Raw genomic sequence first — 22,145 nt, 5'->3', positions numbered from 1 at the left:
AATTGAAACAACACGGGTAATTATTTTACATGCATATTTTAATGGATTATAACAATGTTGACTGGAAAGTAATATGCAAAATTAAATGAGATGCCCATGTTAAAAAGAAAGAGTGGGCGAGGTTGCGGTTACATCACGAATTCTTCCGAGAATGTAAAAGCCCTCATCACGGCAGGCTAACCACTATCGAAAGTGTACATGGTGTAACGGTGAGCCCCGCTAACATCTTTCTTCATAATGGAATCCTAGATTACAAAACAAATCAAAACTTTATTGAGCAAAGTTTTAATATAATAGAGTACCAATTGAACAGGAATTGTTCTGGCTAAGCACACATACATCTATATTAACCGAAAATGATTCTTAAAGAAATGTCTTCATATGCAATGAGGAATCATATACTAGAGGACCATGAAATTAGCCGTATTTATGTCCCGTCCTCAATAAATAACCAAGATATGAACTCAACGATACCATGTAAGAGTTTAAAAGACTTTTTTTTAAATAAAAATATTTTAAAAAAACGATGAGAAAACTTCGAAAGTATTACACAGGGGGTATCCTTTAATTACACCGTTGCTCATAAAGAAAGAATATGTTTTCTAACCTCTTCCCATGTAATGAATGTGACAATATGGTTTTATTTCTGATAAAGTTTTACACCTGTCAGAGCTTTGTGGATCAATCTTCATTACTCAATAATCAATAAAGTTATCATAAGATATTTATAAACTTTATCTATCAGAATTAAACCATAATGTCACAATCACTTCATAAAAAGGGCAAGAAATATATTACTACAAATTTATGGGCGACAGTATATTACAAAGAGTCTAGTTTACCGTGACTTGAATTTGGTCAACAAAAGATAAATTTAAGAATTAAAAAAAAGTCTTCGAAAGCTTAGGATTTAAATTTTAATATAGAATATATTTGGAATTTACGAGCAAAGTGATCATCTTAAAGAGATCGTTTGGTTATTAAAGTTAAGAATATATTTGAGATTTACAAGCAAAGTGATGATCTTAAAAAGATCATCTTAACAAATATTCTATGACCATATTATAACGCATGTAAAATTTTAAATCTAAAGTATCCTTAACAACCCTTAAACGTAACTTCTAAGATTCATAACGATATTTATATATATATATATTGACTCGTGGGGGCGCTATTTTATGTTCCCGTTTTTTACATTGAATTATCGTTAATTTGCCTAAAGTGTAACAATTGAGATTTATAAGAAAATATATAAAATTAGAAGGGGTAACATTTGACACGATCGTTTAAAATCGCCTATAACAAAAACCCAACATCTGTCATGTGTATATACATGTTATCCATAATGAGTTGTTTATTTTACTGCATAAAAACAAGTGTCATGAATTGTGATCATGAAATGTAAACTAAAATCAGGTGGATTTCTGCATTTATCCGATTCAGTATAATAGCACCATAATATAAGATTCCATCATCAAGATAATACAAAACGTTACAATAATTTGTTAATAAAATATATAATGTGCTGGCCTAAATATATTTGCTTCCAACTTATTAAAAATAAATGACAAAAAAAAAAGATCATAAAAAAAGGTCATCAAAACATTGTAAGCGTATAATTCCCGCATATATATTTATGTACCTTGTGAATAGTACAGACCTTACACATATACGTGAGTCATTGCTAAAGACAAATATAATCCAAAGACGAAATGGAATCATATTCAGTTCCTCCTCTTCTTCCTCCGCCCCCTCCCCCTCTCTTTCTCTTTCTCGTCTCTCTTTCTCGTTCTGTCCGTTATACGCTTATACACGTACACACGCATACACAAACAATAAACACACTCATTCCCAAAAACTCTTTTTACCTATAGAAAAATGGGCGAAGTAAGTAGTTCATCAACAATGATTCTTTTTAACATAAAACAGGCCATAGGTTATCATAACAGCACGTGGTTACATTGCATATAGTTCATTATCAACCATGACAGTTCCATATTCATTGTCGTCATTGCTGACGGTATGCCCTGGTGCAGTGGACATGGCATAAAGTCCCGTATCATCATCCGCTAATGAGTATAACCCTTCCCCACTGTTACCCTCACTCTCCGGTCCAACTTGGTTCACGTCTTCGCGACCTTCCGGAACTCCTCGGCTTTTGTCGGGCATCGCGTATAGGGCGCCGAAGTCTTCCGAACCCTGTCCATCGCCACCTTTCCCAGTTTTGTCAGGTTTTGCGTAAAGCGAACCAAAATCCTCTTCTCCCTGGCTTTTCCTTGGCTTGTCCGGCATAGCGTACATCGCCTCAACATCGCCATTGGGTGGGGGTCGGGATACTCGTTTTTCTGGGAACCCGTCATTCTGATCTGAAGGCATCGTGTTATTCAGTTTCGAATCTGTATTCTTCGATTTCTGGTCTTTCACTGACGAATAGGATGTAGCATCACCTTCAGGAAGTGCATGGTCCCTAACCGATGAGTAGTAGGTAACATCGCCGTCCGTAGGGGGATCAGGCAACTGCAAACCGTGTGGTGTTTCGTCGGAGTTGTCTTGGAACATGTCATGGTAAAGATTATCCTGCGTGCCATTTGGGCTGGCAGGCTGCATCACTGTCATATCGTGTGACTGCAATCCGTCTTTCTGTTGCCTTCGCGATCTGGAGTTAAAAAGTCATTTAAATCAATATGTAAGTAACTCGTAAATATCCTTATGTGCCAATGTAGTAGTACTAGTAGTAGTATATGAAGTAGTAAAAGTAGTAGAAAATAGAATTTGATAGGTAGATAGGTAGGTAATAAGTTAATTAGTTAGTCTTAATAGTAACAGTGGTAGTAGTATAGTAAATATATAAATAGGTAGGTAGGTATTTAGTTAGTTAGTCTTAGTGATAACAGTAGAAATAGTAGTAGTAGTACTAGTAGTAGTAGTAGTAATAGTAGGAGTAGTAGTAGTAGTAGTAGAAGTAGTAGAAGTACCCGTAACAGTACTAGTACTACTACTACTAGCATTACCACTGGCATGACTAATTAAAGTAGAAATACATTGAATTTACAGTTTGTAACAAATATACAGCCACGGGAAAAATGTTATTTTTGACCAAGCTTCTTCTGTAGGCGTACATTATGTGTGCGAAATAACAAAACTAAACTTTTGTTTGTAATTCCGCGAATTATCATCATCACCATCATCTTCAACATCATTTATCAAAGTCAGCATGAATAACAATTAACTTCATTTGTACCTTGCTATCATGGTAGTACTTTATTCCACATTCTATTTCTTTTGGAATCTTGTACTGAAGGATTTATACGTACCTTTTTCTCATCAAAAGCACCACAACGATGACGATGACGACGATGATGACGATGGCAACCACACCCCCGGCAACGCCTGCATATAATCCTGTAAGAAAGGTTTAATTCGAGTATAAGAAAACATAGGAAAAGGGCCAAATTTCCCAAAGGAAAACTTGGAGTTCCATGCTGTTTTACTTAATCAAATATTACCATCTTCAAATAATATTTTTGTGAAGACAATTAGTTACAAGTTCAGACCGAAGACACTCTTAACAGTGACTTGAGAACAGTCATGTCATTTTCTCTAAGCGAACATACTCTATTCGTGGGATAATAGGGGGTTTTCGTTTGTCACGTTGACATAGTCGACGTCTAATATGTGACGTCATTTCCGCGATCTGCGCATGCGTCGGGTCGTCTGGCGTCGTCAGGCCACATTTGCGAACCCGTTCATCGATGATTTGAGGTTCGTCAGAAAACTAGTGAACCGTCGTCAGAATGACGTCATCTTGCTACATCGCAGCGTAAATCAGAAAGTAAAAACAGAAAGAGAAATTGATAGAATGATTAAAAAACAAAGAATAACATAAGGAAAGACAGAAAAAAAGTGTGATAGAATGATAAAAACAAAGAATAACATAAGAGAAGATGATAGAAGGAAAAAACAAAGGCTAACATAAGGGAAGACAGAAAGAGAAGGTGAAAGAAGGAAAAAACAAAGAATAACATAAGGAAAGACAGAAAGAGAAGGTGAAAGAAGGAAAAAAACAAAGAATAACATAAGGAAAGACAGAAAGAGAAGGTGAAAGAAGGGAAAAAACAAAGAATAACATAAGGAAAGACTGAAGAGAAAGTGAAAGAAGGAAAAAACAAAGAATAACATAAGGAAAGACAGAAAGAGAAGGTGAAAGAAGGAAAAAACAAAGAATAACATAAGGAAAGACAGAAAGAGAAGGTGAAAGAAGGAAAAATCAAAGAATAACATAAGGAAAGACAGAAAGAGAAGGTGAAAGAAGGAAAAAACAAAGAATAACATAAGGAAAGACAGAAAGAGAAGGTGAAAGAAGGAAAAAACAAAGAATAACGTAAGGAAATACAAAAAGAGAAAGTGATAGAATGATAAAAACAAAGAATAACTTAAGAGAAGATGATAGAAGGAAGAAACAAAGAATAATATGAGGAAAGATAGAAGGAAAAATGATAGAATGATAACAACAACAATAACATTAGGAAAGACAGAAAGAGAAAATGATAAAGAATAGACAATGGAAAGATAGAAGAGAAGATGGAAGAAGGAAAAACAAAGAATATCATAAGAAAAATAGAGAGAGTATAATAGAATAATAAACGAAGAACAAAATAAGAAGTGAAAGAAGGAGAAAATGAATAAGCGCGTGCGGGGCCATTACGTCATCGTGTAGAGAACGTGTGTCAACTTAAAACGAAAAGGGTTATAAGGTAGTGAACAGGACGGGTGTCTGACGTCAATTTGCATCGTTAGAGGACGTGAACGCCGTCCTCGTCCACACAAACGAAAAGCCCCTAATATAAATCATAGAGTTCCAACTGTGATCACATCCACAAACATGCACATCCCGTGCACGCACGCATTCACGCACAAATACACACTCACGCAGACACAGGCCCATACGGCCCCACAAAGCTATATGAAAGGCAACAAAGAGATGTAATAAGTCAACAAAATCTTCACCTTAAGAGTGAGGAGTGCCTTGTTCGCCTTATGTAATGATGGTATGCAACTTCGGTTTCAAAGGGGGATGGGCCAGTTATACCCCCCCCCCCCCGGTTCAACTTGGCAAGGTCTTTCGGATCGGCGACGGATCCCAAGGGGGAACGATTTTAAATAGATAAATGAATAAATAAGCATATACATGTTTACTCGCCTGTATTATTTTGGTTATCTCCATTCCTAGGGGGAACTTGTGATGTACCCATAGTAGTCATTACTGGCGGGGATGCTGATGCTGATGCTGATGCTGGGCTGAGCGTCATTATCTGCATGGAGTCTGTTGACCCCACTCCTGGAGTCGTTGGAGACTGAATATTAACTAAAAACAAAATAATAAAAAAAAGTATTGATAACCCCAATTGTAATTAGTGATAATAATAACAGTATTACAAATGATTATGGTAATGATTATTATTGTTTGTTGATGTTGCGATTATTATTACTCTCATTATCATCAATACAATTATCATTATTATTATCATCATTATTATCAGTATAATTATCAGTATTATACAAGATAATAACAAGAAGAAGAAGAACAGGAGGAAGAATAACAACAAAATATTGATAAACATCAAATCCATTATAAAAATGGAACACATTGTTAACATCGTTAAGAGGAAGGAAGAAAAACAGATTAACATGTTTTATTGTTATCAGATACTGCACATGTGACATGAGTGAGGAGAGTTGTTGCAAGATGTTTAATTGCAGTGATGAGGATGCAAGCAGTGTTCTTAAGCGAAGCGGATATCTTTAAAATAAGCTGATATTCTTTTTAATCTTATTTATCAGGATGTTTTCAAATATGGCATGCTGACACCTTGAAGAATCGAGGAAGATAGGTCAAAATGTATCCAATATTTTACCGAATTTCAATTATAATGGATACATTTAAAAAAATATTTTACCTTATGCGCTTTTCATTTGGAATAAAATGCTATGATTCCAATGAAGCGTTGCGTCATGTATACAATCTTAATCAATGGCATCGCTTCAGATTGTCAAAACAAATTTATAAAGTCTATTGATCAACTTTACAGTCCTAAATAAACATTTATAAGCTCTTTCGATTCTTTTTATTTTATTTTCTTTGCTTTGCTTTTTTATGACATGTGCATTGTAAAGATTGTACATTTTTAGTGAAAAGAATTGCATAATATCTTAAATTTGTAGTTCAAGGGCCATGAATATTCAACCCTATTTTTACCAGCCCAAAACAATTATGAAAGATGTCACACGGATAGGACGAACTAAATAAACAAAAACAAGATGCTGGATATTATTGCGTTGATACGAAAGATCATGGCGTCGTGTTTGCTTCTTTGCATATTTTTAGAGGTGTTATTTACGAATTAGAACATAAAGGAACGAAAGCACCTAATCTCCAACCTCTATTATGATGATGTGAAGAAATGCGCTGATAATAACCTTTAACGAAGGCATGATATGAACATGATTTATCAGACTATGTTTAGAGGGTTTTCGCAGTGTAGGAAATTCAAAAATCACCTCTTCAGAAAGGTGACAACCAACGTGATCAATGTGACTGAAATTAGGAGCCCTTTTTTCCATGTTAAATTAAGAAAGTACTCTTTTTGTTGATAAAGTTGCAAGTAAGTGTCAGCACCATAATTGTAAAAAAATGAAAGCCAAGAATTAGCGGGAAAATATAAACAGACTTAAGTGAAAAGTAAACAAGCGACTATTTTGTTATTGAAATGAACAGTGGTGTAGTGTGAATCCATACATTGAAGGGCATTTGCATGATAGAATGGGGGGCACTGACTTAATAGGGAAATTAAATTCGAATTTTACAAGGCCCCCGATTAGAGGGGAAGGTGAGGGGATGGTCCAGGCGTCTTCTTTTCTCGAATTCTTCCCCTTCTCCCTTTCTCTCTTTTCTCGATGTTTGTTTTATTTTATACTTTTTTTAACATTCAATTGGGTTTGCACGCGTTCTTCCCTCATTTCCCCCTGCATCTGTGTTTACTGAATATGAATGACACCTGACCCAACTGGGAATTTCAAGGAAAATATAGAATACATCTCCCATTACCGATGTAACTGAAATGATAATCGTGTTTATAAATGGCTGCCAAATGCGAGAAGTGAAACCAATAAGGAATGATATGAAAGCCAGCATAAAAATGTTACTTTGAAGTTGCTCATACCTGTTGTACGACGTACAGTACTTTGATAGGTTGAAGTCAATGTAGGCACTGCAGTTGATGTACTCGGTATATTCGGTACTGTGTGTTTATTTAGTATTTAAACATTGTTAAACATTTAAACTTCAATTCATAAATTAAATAAGCTTTTTACCGCATCAGAATTGAAAACTTTTTCTTTCCTTTTCTTTCCCAAAGATAATATTTAGAATGTCCTCTTTTTTAAATCAAAGTATGACACAATTTGCTTTAAGTTTCTTTCCTTCTCTTCTTCATCATTTTGGCAAATACATGGAGACAAAATTCGTCCAAAATGTTTTTTAAGATTTTCTTTCTTCAGATATATTTCAAATCGCTTTTTAACCTCAGTTATACCATTATTAATGACATTTTGGAGCCATAATTATCAAAATCAGAAATTTACAAGCCTATATCAACTTCTTATTAGATTGCACCCGTCTTCCTGTAAAGAGACTGTGTATCGCGTAGGGTGTTCTACAAGTGATAAGCATATGTATCATATGTATCATGTATGATATGGTAGAATGCAAATGCTAAAGAATGGCTATAAATTTATAGTTTCTTTATTATTTATTATTATTTATTATGTTTTATTATAATATGTTTGATTATGACTGACATAATCTAGACCCTACCCAGAGAGGAAGGGCATTTCCTAGGTTTACGGCGTTTCTTACATGGTCACACGAGGCTCTCGTAGTCACGTGAGGCTGCCTTATCGTGCATTTACACCCCTTTTAACCCCGGTGGGGTCACTTAATGTGACTTCCGGACCGCATGACCGTTACCAAAATCGCGGATAACGGGGTCAATTTCAAGCAATGTCCGCGGACAAAATATTCCTCGAAATAAAGAAAATAGGGGTACGCAGGTGTCCTCGAAATTGATAAATAGGGGTCAGAAAAAGGAAAAAGAGAAAACCGAGAAGGGAAAAGCGAAAACCAGGAAGAAAAATTCTTGGAGCCGAGTCTTGTCCTTAAAATATGGTAAAATAGGGGTAAATTTACGAAAGTGTCCTTGCAATCTTATCAATAGGGGTATTTCAAAGTACGATTATGTCCTTGTTTTGACGTAAAAAAGGGGGTTAAATGTTACAAAATGTCCTTGAAATTGACCGCAAAAGGGGGTTATATGCATTTGTGGTAACGGTCATGCGGTCCGGAAGTCACATTGAGGGCTTTTTACCCAATAATAGATTCGCCAATCATGCCATTGCTGTAATTGTACTCGCCTCTGAAGACTGCTATATATCCTGAGCCACCACAGCTCTCGGTAGGGTCTCCTGAACAAGGAGTCTGACAGTTAGCATCTGTTCCCACTCCATATTTAGAATAGTTATCACTCGCCTCACCACAGTAGCATTCATTTCTATTTTCAACTCCAGCGTATACGTAGTTAGCTGTGGTTGACTCGTTACAATACTGGATGCAATAGGAAATGGTCATATCTGGATCGGTAACTAAATTATTGCCGGATAAAACTCGATCAGCAATTACATCCACAAAACATCCAAGATAGCCTTCACCTGTACAAAATTAGAAATAAATAGCATAATATGGTACCAAACGCGTCCCGCATTTCATTGCCTTGCTCTCACACAACAAAGTATTATTAAGTCATCGTAGAGAAAGAAGGTTTATTTCACTTGTGATGTGTGTTGAGGTGTGTTTTTATTTTGAGAATGCAATCATATTTATTCTCGTTAAATTTCATAAATATATGAATATCCTTTTCCTCATTGTCAGGGTAACACTACACTCAGTTAAAATTCCGTTGTAATAAATATAGTACACATATACAAATATACCGGTGTGTTGGCTCAGTCAGTAGAGCGTCCGCCTCACAACCGGGAGGTCGTGGGTTCGAACCCCGGCCGCGTCATACCAAAAGACGTTAAAAGACGGGAGGTGCTGCTACCCATGATTGGTGTTCAACAATAAGGGGATAGAGCAACGTCGATCTGGCGCTGCTCAGTGATCAATTGGGCAAAAAGAATTTCCCTTTTCGGTTTTATAAAATTTGGAGTGGACTAAAAGATTATTATTATTTTTATTATAAAAAGGTTTTAGAGTTTTTCCAACATGAAAGTAATTTGTTTTAAGAATGATTTTGGAAATGAAACTTGAATCAGTTTCGTTTTTTTTTTTAAATTAGCCTTTAAAAGTCGGGCCATTGTTGTATTCCCTTTTAAACATATTCAAGTAGTCTTAAAAAAAGGGATACAAAATATGCTTACCCGTACCACCTCTGACGTTTGAAATAGAAGATATTTAACATTTCAAAATAGAATACGTTGGATCTTGTCATAAAAGTACCCCGGCTTCTCAATTAACGTTCCTTGAACAGAATTCCGGCCAACCGCCCTTATATAATACAAGCGCACGCGTGTCAATCCAACCACAATAATGATAGCATCCTACCGTTAAACCCATTTAACACGTGGATGGAGAGAAGCAATTACCAGAAAACGCCTTGCTCAATGACATAAGTGCCGTTTGAGGATCGAACCAACAACCTTCGCATAAGTGTTAAGCCAAGTCAAGAACCCATTTTCCGCAGATTATAAAAGAGCTTACGGTACACAGTTCTATGTTGAGTGGAATGAAATGTCATTACCATGACACGAAGCTGCTCCTGCTGTTGAACACATTCCATTGGAAACCAACGTACACCCAGCCAAATTATCTTCATCTGAAGAAGAAGAAAAAAACGCTTCTGAGTTAACTTGTGTCATTTTCTCTTGGAATCATAATCATTACAGATTACTGTACAGTTTATTTTATGTTGTTAATGTACAATAAACAAATTATACTTTTAAACATAAATAAAATCGAGGGTATATCAGTGGTCTCGCAACCGGAAGATCCCGAAACACAATCGATGTGCCAGTATGCTTTGATAAGAGGACTTGATAAGAGGACTTGAAGCCGTTGGTCCCTGGTTGCTTACTTTCAACCATACACATGCTTCCGCAAGTCGGGTATGAACAAATCTTTCAAACCAGGCAACAAAATACAACGACTGCATGACGCCATATATCTAGGGAAACCTTCGTGATTTTAGTGTAGATTTATTGAACTTTTCGTCATAACATGCATTTTGTTTGTGTTTTATCTTTAAAACGAGAATATTTCAACACATGTTTACGTTCTTCGTGTTAAACTTTTGTCCAATAGATCATTTGTAATGCCCTGTATCTACCAATAACTCGGTTTTTCACTGGGGTAAATAGCGTCTCATTCGTTATGCAAGTTTGATCAATAATTAAGTTTACTCACTTTTCTTCCCAAAATATAATGAATGATATAAAGAAATAGAGTTTGTTGTGCTAATTAAGGAAATGCTTACCACCATTACATTGCAGCCCTCCGGTGGGAGTTGAATTCTGTCCATACGGTGTGTCTGTTATTGCTATGTTCGCTCTTGCGAATCCCAACTGTCTGCAGATGACAATGACGTCATTGATACCAAGGTTTATTCCACACGTTGTCTCCCATGTCCCGTTGTTTTGCCTGATCTCAACCGTACCTTTATTGGACGTTGGACCATCAACAAGACGTACATCTATCACAAGAATTGAACCCAAAAATAATACTCGTTTTAAAAAAGGATAACTGTGAGCAGTATTCTTATATAATTATCATGATTATACTTACATAAGATTCATTATACATATACGAAAAAAGAAGGGGCCTTTGTCTTGCTAGAGAAAATAAGTATTTAGAATCACTAAATCACTAGCTCATTTAAAGAGGTGAGAGGCGGTTTGCTCCCTCCCCCCCCCCCCCCCCCCCCACAAATTTCCAATCATTGAAAAATATGAAGACTGACTTTCCAGTGAAATTAGCTAATAGTTCCAATATAGTAATCATTCCATTGCTGTAAAGACCTCACAATGTATGTAATACCTTTTTTTAATTGATGAAATATAATTGAATTTAAATCATTAGCCATATGAATTGATGTATGATGCATGCATTATTTAATTCGTACGCCTAAAACTGTCATCCAGAAGAGACTAGATAAAATGTTTGCTCGCTCGCTTCAGTTCATAGTTGTCGACACTGCAAAAATAGTTATTGTTATACTAATATACCAATTATATATAATCATATATATATATATATAACAGCCAAAACTGAACTTTCATTGATTGATTATATCTCTCTAGCATATTCTTCACTATGTTAAGTATCATTGGAAGGTATGTTTATTCCTTTTTTCAATTATACCCCTTTTGGTATGATTCTTCAGTCATGGAATGTGCATTACATCAAAATAAGGGGCAAGGGCAAACCTGAAAAGTTGCAAAATAAACTGCTCTTTTTCGACTATGCATTCTTCTTTTTAAGAAGAGAGTGTATGTGCGGATGCTATGTAGTGTACAGGGGCGGATCTAGCTTTTAGCCAAGGGGGAGGGTTGACCCCCCCCCCCCCCCCCAAAAAAAAAAAAAAAAAACACACACACACACACACAAAAACACAAAAATCGTGCCGTTTTACTGTTTTACTTTTTCTTTCTTTTTCACTTGGCCGGGGGGTTTAAACCACCGAGACACCCTCCTCCCCCTAGATCCGCCTCTGGTGTAATACATGATCAAACCAGTGCTTTACCAGGGCATTTTGTAACTGCACTTTTGACCCTGCATTATGATGAACTGCTCCTCCTATGGCGGCATAATCATAACACCTATACTATCATCTTAAAGAGGAATAAAACATAATTTTTGATCATGCTAGACAAAGCGATAATTATCCCATGATAACATAGATATAATCAATACAAATTGAGTTCCCATACTTTGTTGAGGGTTCAGATATTTACCTGATATCACACCATTGACGATGTGTTCCCCGCAATGTGCCACAAGAACTAATGTTATGAGTACGGTAAACCTCTCGACGGAAGCCATGTTTCCACAACAGCTCAATCTCAGTCAATGGCAGTCATATAAGGTCAAGCGATTTCATTGTGAAGGAAAATGCCTGGAAGCAATTCGAAAAAATGTTGATTACGTAGAAGAATTGATATACTTTGGGGTTTTTGTAATGTTACAAATATAATAAGACTGACTCAATCTTGCTGAAAGCCAATATGGCCACTGCACACAGAAGTGTGCATATAGGGCTACACAATATGTGGCAAGATCGAAGTGGAAGTTCGGTCCAAATTTGTCAGCAATTTCTCATCATAAATCGAATGATAGGGCATCAAGAGCAATCATTTTCAGGGACATTTCTTCTATGATAATCTGCCTAACTAACATCATACAGAATGAGAAAAGTGTTCACAAATTATTTGTCAATTTTACCAGAACTCAACCTCTTCTTTGACACAACGTACGTGGGTCGATTGTGATCTGAATTTAATGATATAAACTTTTTTGTTACACATAAAAATGTAAAGGTAAAACAAATAGTAATAATAATAATGATAATAAAGATAATCATAATAATAATTACAATAAAAATTATAGTGATAGTAATAACAATTATAATTCTAATAACAACAACAATAGTAACAATAATGATCATAATAATGATAATAATAATAGTTATAAGAATGATAACAATAACTATAACAATAAAACTGGGTCTTATTTATCCAGGGTAGCCACATTAGTATTAATACTGCTCTTGCAGGGAGCGATGCAATTATTGTTATTATCCCCAGCAAGTGCCAGGTACCCATGTATTTACACCTGAATGGAGAGTGACAAATTTGGATTAATGTCCTACCAGAATATCTTAGTGTGGGCTTAGATTCGAATATACAACCCTTGGAATTGTATAGGGTCAAGTGAATGTACCGGCCACTATCCATGAGCTATCTGATTCGAACTCTCAACTCTTGGATTGAGAGTCAACTGAAAGTACCACTATACGACGACTAATACTCATAATAATACAAGATGAAAATGTATTTCAACGAATCAAATCATATATACCTGAACACCTACCCTCGGCCAACAACTCTCGCTCCCTGACAATTACTACAGACATCTGCTCCCGGACAATTACCCCAGACATTTAACTTCGGACAATTAACCCATTTGGGACAATAGCAATGTGCACTACTTACATGTATATACTGTGAAGAAGATAATACCCTATAAGTATAAGTACCCCCACGATGAGTACACGCGTAGACCAAATTGCACTTCGGTTCACCAGGATATGTCCCTTTAATTATAATGATATCACAATATGAGGCATCACAATTCCGAGTTATTGTCTGATTTGTACTAAACCATTACTAAATTATGACAACGTGCCGTGTTAGTTTCTAAATTTGATATGATTGTACGGAAATAATAATACAACGGCAAAGTAGGCCTATTTTCTCAACTTTCCATTCTATACTGTAAATGCAAGTTTAAACAGACTGGTCAATGATTCACTGTAAAAAGAAAGCTATCATAATCTCTTATTAAATGTACAAACTAACTCTATAGGCATATGTACTTACTTTGTTGCAGTGACTTGGAACACATTGGTTCATCTGGTATACCAAATTCCTAAATTCATGTCCGAGATGTTGTAAAGTCCAATCGCACCAAACTTCTGTATCACTTTCAATAGCATTTGGCAACGGTGTGATATCATCACATATGGCTATAGTTCGGGTATAATAGTATTTCCTGTTCGCAGTCAACACGGAAATACATCATGCCCGGTGATTTTCGGTGCATTTTCGGTTTACTTTCTTTGTTTTGTCAGGGGTGTATATATATCTAGACTGTCTATTCAAATAGTTTTCTTTCAAAGTGCGAGACGGTGGTTTGTTGTTCTTTATTCAACCATGGCATTCCCGACAGCCTCCATATACAACGTACTACGTACGAGCGCTCTTGAAAATCTGCTTGTGCACATACACAATGTATACACCACGTACAGGTACGTGCTTGTACAGAAAACGGTATTGTATATCGGAGCCTTTTCAAGAACCCCTTTTCACAATAGAGGTGCTGAGCTGATGGATGTCACTTTTATACACAGAACTATACCAAAGTATATGAGCTCGTCAAGAAAATAGTATTGTATATCGGTACTTATTCAGGAACCCGTTAACAAAAGGGGTCATAATAACAATGCCGTTAAACATTGCTAATAGTAATTTGTCAAGTTTTACTTTCGGTTGAGTCTTGGATGCATGTTAGAAGAGGAACTGGAAGTACCTTGTTTTTGGTAGACGGCTTGCCAGTACGGTGTCAATTACGGAACTATCCTTTCGAGGACTTCCGCTGGGAATTTATAACAACAATGATTTTATTTGCCAAGGGAAGCCTCATCAGCTCCAATGCGGGCTTCCTGATTGCCCTGCAATTTTAATCATTACCCCAGTGACTGCAAAATTACACCCGGGTGGAGGGTGCGAAATGACATAAGTGCCAGAATGAGATTCGAACCCCCAACCCTTGGATTGAGAGTCAAGTGAATAAACCACTATACCACAGCACTTTTAGAGACTTAAGAGCAATTTCAGAATAAACTAACTCAAATTTTTTTCCAACTATCCCTTTGTTGCCCAATTCTTCATCATTGGAGCAATTAAAATCCAAATACTGGTTCAATTTTTGAGTCTTTGATCCTAGCTCTGACCGTATCCTTATACATAACGGTAAACCGTACTGTAAACCTAACCCTAACCCTAAACCCAACCATTTGCGTTGAACGTCAACGTCCATGGTTATTCTCAAGTTATAAGCCAGTACTTAATAATGTCAGAAGATAGTAATCTATTTCTTCTTTTTTTGCGGCCTGTGGTACAGCCTCTATCTCGTTATATTTACTAACTTATTCAACATTTTGGAGAATAAAGATAGACTGGTTGAAATTAATGCGGGTAAAATAATCTTACGAGATGATTTTTGTATTACTATTCTGTAATGAGCTCCAAGCGAAGGATATATTGTAGTTTGTTAAAAGAGAAATGTATTTGTCTTGTTTGTTTGTTGGATGGTAGGTTTGGAGGTTGGTTGATCGGTTGACTGGTTGGTTTGAAGGTCGGATGGTTGGTTAGATGGTTGGTTGAGGAAATGGTTAGTTGGTTGGTTGGTCAATTGGTCCATAGTGGGTTATTTGGTTGCTTGGTTGAATTTTTCTTTTCATTTTTTCTTGGTTGATGTGTTTCATAGACGCACTGGGAGAGAAATTCCTAGATTACTTAAGAATTCATTTTTAGGAAAATTTTCTCTCGGTTTGTTTGTAACTATTACACTTTAAGGTGTGTCACTCCAAAACTGCCTACCACTAGACACAAGAAATCCTCATTTGTTGCTGTCTTCAAAGTGTTGTTGAAGACGGATTTGTTTTCAAAAAGCTTTCAATCTGTTGTTTGTTTTGTGACTGTAAAGTAGCACTGGTTGGGATTTCTTTCTCATCACAACACAGTGTATATTTCTATAGTAGCTGCGCTATATAGATTGATCAAATTTTTATCAATTTGTTATTGTTTACCTATATATCCGCGTTGGGTTGATTTTGCACTGTAGCACTCAGTAATGGTGTAGAATGAGGGATGGTTGACACGTTTCCTCTTTCACTTTGCCTGCAGACTGCTTCCGAACTCCGTCTGGTTAGAGGAAATATGCGAAACCTCCTTCACAGAATTTGAGATCGAGTTTAAAAGGCATTCTGTTATTAAACTGATGTCATAAAATGTCCATGACCTGTTGCACTTACAGCGGTTTCGAGAAATTGGACCGTGTTTCTGGTAAACATTTATGGTTGGAAAAAATTATCCCCAATCCTCCTCTGGCCAAACTCCATCTACTATTAGACAAAGCTATTGGCCCGAATTCACAAAGGGGGTTTGTCGACAAACCTAAGTTTATGTGCGTTATATGACGCATTTCGACGCGTTTCAAACCAAGGTTTGTCGACAAACCTCCTTTGAGAATTCGGGCCATTATGATTGAAATAGGGCTCTGGGATGAGCTGACTGTTCATTACGTTGTTTTATATCTATCATTTGATGGTATACGTATTGTATACATGCTTATATTTAAAACAGAAATAAACCATATCAAATCGAATGAAAATCATTAGCATGTAATAATTTGCATACGTTATAGTGAGACGGGGTGGAGCTAAGCCATTCTGAATAGAGGCGGACACACTTTCAGAGGGAGTATTTTGTTTCGCCAGCCATAACAGTCGTCGGTAGAAAGCCTACCAGGTAGCTTTGCATTAGGCCACGTAAGGAAATAACGTGATTCATATGATAGCAATTACTTTTTTAACCCGTGGGTAATTTTACTGTATTCATGTTCGTGTGTACATTGACTGTATATTCAACAATGATGTGTAATCGTCCATGACCTAGCATCGTTTATCCATTCATGGTTGAACCTGCGTTCAATCAGCAGATCTATGAGATTTATTGTATTATTACCAACGCTCCTTCTCTCCCCTTTCCTTTTCTTCTCTGCAAGTCACACTCTTTTTTATTTATATTTGTATGAGGGCTGCGGGCACTTCAAGCTACTTTGCTTATTTATGTAGCCCTCCTGCATCTAATTATGCATTAAATATATTTGTTTAATTTTGTTTATAATCTGTATAAAATTATATACACTTAAAATATTGTATCAAACCATATTATGTTGATGCAAATGTATGATGAAAAAAAAAAAAGATGCAGAAACCAATAAATCAAATTAAATCAAATCAAATCAAACTATGCAATACTTGGTAAGGCATGTCTCTTTCATCCTTCTCTCTCTCTCTCTCTCTCTCTATCTCTCTCTATCCCTCTCTCCTTCCCTCTCTTTCCCTCCCCTCTATCTTTCTCTTCCCCCTCTCTCTCCACCTCTTTATTTCTCTCCCTTCCCCCATCTCTCTCTCGCTATCTCTCTCTCTCTCTCTCTTCATCTCTTCCCCTCCCCCCTCTCTCTCTCTCTCTCTCTCTCTCTTTATTACCACTCCGCCTCGACCCACCTACTCTCTGCTTGGCAACTTTGGTCCCAAATATACTGTGTATTTCATTTAAACTTTCACATTTTGGACCAAACGGGCAACGTGTTTTTTTGTTTTTGTTTATTTACTTAGTATGTCTACTGGATACATGTATATAATGGAACCTCCTTCACCTTCAATTTTAAATCTGTTGGGAGAGCTGACAAAAATGAATATACACCTGATGATGAAAGTAAAATAACAATCTTAATTCTTCATAACCCCTTTTAAAGTGCAAGATAAAAAACACTGCATGTGCTCTAAAATCGAATATATAACTTCTTCTACTGTACAACTCACAAAATTATAGGAAACTATGTCTAATGTATTTCATATTCTATGCGATAATCCTTGACAACTGCGCTTAGTCATAATCATAATTGCTACATTGTATAGTATATCTTCTTCTACTAATAACTCACGAAAGTATTAGAAATTATGTCTAATGTATTTCATATTATATGCGATAATCTTTGACCAATGCGCTTAGTTATAAGATATTAACATTATCATAATTGCTACATTGTATAATATATGGATAAAGTAAATGATTAGAGAAAATGATACGATAGTTTTTGTGAAATATTTCAGTGAAATTATGACTCTTTGTGTCATGCATTATACAAAAGTCAAACAACTCTATGACTAGAATGATTAAGTATCCATCTGCTACAAACATACCATTATACCGCTAAAAACATCCATCTATGCATTTAACTATTGTTCAATACACAGGTATATGTATATATATATATATATATATATATATAAGCGTGCATTAAGAATAATCCATAATGTCTACTTTCGTTCCCATACTAACCACTTATTTTTACAAGACAAAATTCTTAAAAATTATTGATTCGTATTCCTGGCACCTCGGCATCTTTATGTTCCAACTAATTAATAACGAGTTACCTCTCCCGATTTCCTCCATTTTTAGTTTAAAAATAACGAGATACATTCATACCCCACTAGACAGTCGAACCACTTCCACACTCCTCGAATGAGAACAGCTTTCGCACAAAAAAACAATTATTTACACCGGTCCAGTATTTACATAGATGGGGGCTCGAGCACTCCGACCCCCGTCGTTCCGCGGGCCCTGATAATCATATTTTAACATAGGCCTATTAAATCGCATCATATCGTATCTTATCATACAAAATATCATGTCATGTCATGTCATATCAAAATAAAATCAATTCAGATCAAATCGATTTAAATCATATTAAATCAAATGAATCAACTCAGTTTACATAGAAATAATAAATCCGGTTTAGATTTATCATCATATGGATGACAACAAACTGTTAAAATAAAAAATAATAACAACTTAGAATCATTTATAACCAGGAGAGTGCATCGAAACAATATTCAATTTGATTTTGCATTAATTAAGCACGGCTCATCGCCTCAGCCATATTGGCAATCCGATCGGGACCACGTGTTATGTCGTCATCTTAACTGCGGCAAATTTGACCCCTGTTGACCCATAATTTGGAGGGGGTGCGGGAAACGAGGCTTTAATTTCCTTTGGTGCAATACTGAAAGGAATAATATTAAGAGTTTGCACCTCAAACTCAAACGGTAGGCCTCAATACTCAATACTATTTTATTTGACTATGGTTTTTTCTATTCTTGCGTAAGGGCAAGTCCTTTTGATGATAACTCGAACCTTTGAATGTGGAAATTTTCCTTTCTTCATAGAAATAGGGTATCAGATGTTTACTGTGCAAAAAACGCGTATTTTGAAAGACGACTCTTGTTTTGATTTGCAAGGAACCCGCATTCAGAAGTGACGTTGGAGGGCGACAAACACGAGAGTAAGCAAAGCACAGAGATCAACGAAATACATTGGTCCAAGTAAGTCAAACTAACAAACAAAGAAATAACAATAATAATAATGATAATATTAATGATAATAAAATAATTATATTGATAATTATAATGATAATAATCAGCGAACTGTTTATTGTCCAGCGCCATCGCATGGTCAACTTACAAACAGTGCTTTACCCAATACCTAATTTCCACTGAGCAGACACAGGACTCGATGCAAAAACCAACAGCGCAGGTAAGGCCAGATCACCTAATTCGTTCCGATGACGAATTAAATTTCTCGTTTGGGACCATACTGCTGCAGCTGACCTGAGATGGGACTATATGGGAGTTTGCAGTAGTGCTTCTAGTACAGTCTGGCTTTAAAGCTCACCCTTGCTTCGGCTTAATACTGTAATGATACATATTCAATCAAAACTCCCTCTTGCAAGATCAGTACTAATAAAACTAATCATAAAAATTATCCTTGTTTATCACAGTTGTAATACCTAATCTATTCGAAACCTTGATATTTACTGGCCTAACGCACCCTAAATCCTATTAATTATAAAAAGAATGACAAAATTAACAACAACAACATCAACGATTATATAACAGCCTATAATATTTTGACAAGACTCGCTACATGTATAACTTTACTTCATGATATACAGTCAAACTTGTCTTCATAGCCACCTATCTGTATTGCTATGCATCTTGTGTCCCTTATGCAAGCTAAGTGTGTTGTAGAAGCTGTCTATAGAAAGGCAACCCTATTACAGCGTGTGGCCATTTTTTCCGTTGAGTGACCTTAATAGACAGGTTTAACTGTATTTAAAGCCACACTGTCCTACTTGTAGCTACTTGCTCCCTCTATATAGAAAACAATGCTTAATCGGTGACCATTGGTCCCCCATGATCCTCTTTTTCTTATGTTATTTGAGAGCTGAGTTGATGAGATAACCACCTGTGCAGTGACCTTGCAGGGTGCTCTAATCCCTCCTATAAACTAGTACAAATAAGCTTTAAAGCTCGTTCTGGGTCATACTCGGTTCAATCGGCAACTCGTACTCCGGCTCAGTATTCTCATTTGCTACTCCCAAGTTTGATTTCTTCACTCTAGCTATTTGCTCCACTATTCTTTGATTACCATATTCTACGCCCTCGATTGAAGTTGTGTGGCCTCTATTTTCGTGTCTAGTTGCGTTGATGTCCTCGTAGGCTGGTTGCTTCATAGTTGTTGCATCTAATGATGTGTAGGGATCGAGTTCTTGGCCTTCCCTGTCACTGACTGACGGTTTTAGAGCGATTTTAGAGCGTCTGACATGGAGGAAAGAAAGATTATTAGGGAAACATAACATAGTTGTGTTATAGCATCAGCGTCTCCTGTGTAATAAGTCAAATTGTTATTATTATTTTATGAATTTGATTATAACTATGATATAACTATTATTATGCGTATCGGGCGATTGTGGGTGTTTATGAATGCTGGGGCGCTATGGAAGACGGGGGCGGTGGGCTTGGTCTATATCTCACCTGAGATGCAGGTACATCAATGTTATGATGATACCATACAAGGTAACAAAAGCGAGTAGTATGCCCACAGCGAGAGTGCTGGCGATTTCTGAAGAGAAAAAAATTAGGAAAGGATTTATAGACAATAGACCCATTTACACATCGTTTACACCTTTTCTTTTTTCTTTTTTTTTTGGTACTGCCTTTTACATCCTATTTTTAATCGGATTTTGCTCAAACTTTCACTTACCTATTCCTCTAATTTTCTGCTTCTATAAAAGTTCAATTTAAATCAGGGTGGACTTCCCCTTTACAAATTACATTTGAAAACAATAAATTATAATGATAGCTTAGTTTTACTTCCTTTCCATTGCTTTGTTATTGTTTTAGTTGTTCTATTTTGTTAGCTTGTTAACATTGTTCAGATGAGAGATAATGGTGCTAAGGTAATGACTTTAATGCTAGATGTACAATTAAAGATAATCTGAAAGTTTGAGTGAAAACAGATCACTATTCATGATACAAATTGGGAAAAACTGATCTGATGAATTCCATAACTCTCCCAACTATTTTATTACAATTTAATTCGATTTTGGGTGGATGTAAATCGTAACAAAGCAATGAATCAGCTATATATACCATTCCAGACATTTTAGGTTAAAACGATCTTTTAAAGCCAGTTTTAAGTCTTATTTTCATAGAAAAACGGTTTGAAAAATTCAGAAAAAGTTGTGAGAGTTTACTATTCAACGCCTTCAAAGAAAACCATAAATATCTTTGTGGTTTGAGTTTTTTCAGAATTCTTTTCATGTTAGAGGGTTAGTATAGTATAAGGAATATATTAAGTAACATTTCATACAAAAATTACGCAGTTTTTTTTATTAACCTACAACAATGTTACCGAGTCACTTTAATATACAATTTCGTATACTAGAATTGACAGTTATTAAAATCATCATAATCGAATCTTTGTATTAAAAACCGTTATAGGACCAAAGAACTTACTTTTTATATCATGGCTAACTATACAATAACTGAGGTTCATTGATTTGTTTTGTTTTATGTTCACCGTGAAGTTTGGTCACGTGTGAAATATAGAGAGGTCGCCATACCTAAAGATATATGATCGGCAGTTTGCATATGTCCTAATTCGCTGAGACCATGCAGACTTGGTGGAAATACTACTGATGGTATACGAGTATTACGCGCAGCGAATTAGATTTTCCCCCAAGAAATACCCCGTCCCCCACCCCGGTCTCTCGGAGAGTCTTTGCGTGGACGAAACATATGATGATGGCTTTTCATAATGAGGCGATAGGTGGAAAGTGCATAGTGCATTACATAAGACATGTTGATCGAAAAATTGAAGGCCACTTCCAGAGTTTGATAACTATTATTATCTATTATCAGATAAATACCCGAATTCGCGTGATCATGCTTCTGTACCAGGAATCAGAAATCCATTTATTGTACGCTTTCACCGAAATGTTGCGCAATCAAAAAAAAAACATTACAGCAGCCGGGGAACGATATCGGTAAAATACAAGGCCTTTAATATTTCAAATGCACGCAATTCAGAGAAAATCCCGATGTTGACGAGCTTGATCGCGATTG

The 22,145-nt window shown here is 36.1% G+C and overlaps 2 protein-coding genes across 4 annotated transcripts; both read right to left on the bottom strand.

Moving 5' to 3' along the window:
• Nucleotides 1–20: 20 nt before the first annotated feature.
• Nucleotides 21–14,193, bottom strand: LOC100888657 (T-cell differentiation antigen CD6). 3 transcript variants are annotated; one of them, XM_030983111.1, is made up of 8 exons: nucleotides 13,708–14,193; nucleotides 12,064–12,224; nucleotides 10,587–10,802; nucleotides 9,855–9,929; nucleotides 8,470–8,763; nucleotides 5,201–5,365; nucleotides 3,315–3,402; nucleotides 21–2,656 (listed from the first exon to the last, which is right to left on the bottom strand). In XM_030983111.1, exons 2-8 carry the CDS (start codon nucleotides 12,149–12,151, stop codon nucleotides 1,957–1,959), a joined length of 1,626 nt encoding a protein of 541 aa, XP_030838971.1. In that variant the 5' UTR covers nucleotides 12,152–12,224; nucleotides 13,708–14,193; the 3' UTR covers nucleotides 21–1,956. The 3 variants fall into 3 exon arrangements, with proteins under 3 accessions (XP_030838971.1, XP_030838973.1, XP_030838972.1); XM_030983113.1 differs by lacking the exon at nucleotides 8,470–8,763 and having other exon boundaries at nucleotides 13,708–14,187; XM_030983112.1 differs by lacking the exons at nucleotides 12,064–12,224; nucleotides 13,708–14,193 and having other exon boundaries at nucleotides 9,815–9,929; nucleotides 10,587–10,738.
• A 5,767-nt stretch (nucleotides 14,194–19,960) lies between these two features.
• On the bottom strand, nucleotides 19,961–20,712 carry LOC115923038. The gene is made up of 2 exons (XM_030983114.1): nucleotides 20,553–20,712; nucleotides 19,961–20,336 (listed from the first exon to the last, which is right to left on the bottom strand). The coding sequence occupies exons 1-2, from the start codon at nucleotides 20,684–20,686 to the stop codon at nucleotides 20,042–20,044; spliced, it is 429 nt and encodes a 142-aa protein (XP_030838974.1). The 5' UTR covers nucleotides 20,687–20,712; the 3' UTR covers nucleotides 19,961–20,041.
• Between the last annotated feature and the right edge of the window lie 1,433 nt (nucleotides 20,713–22,145).

This window comes from Strongylocentrotus purpuratus, unplaced genomic scaffold (assembly GCF_000002235.5).
Source record: "Strongylocentrotus purpuratus isolate Spur 01 unplaced genomic scaffold, Spur_5.0 spur5_scaffold_13, whole genome shotgun sequence".
NCBI classification, from domain to species: Eukaryota; Metazoa; Echinodermata; class Echinoidea; order Camarodonta; family Strongylocentrotidae; genus Strongylocentrotus; species Strongylocentrotus purpuratus.
This window is presented reverse-complemented; position numbering and strand designations above follow the sequence as displayed.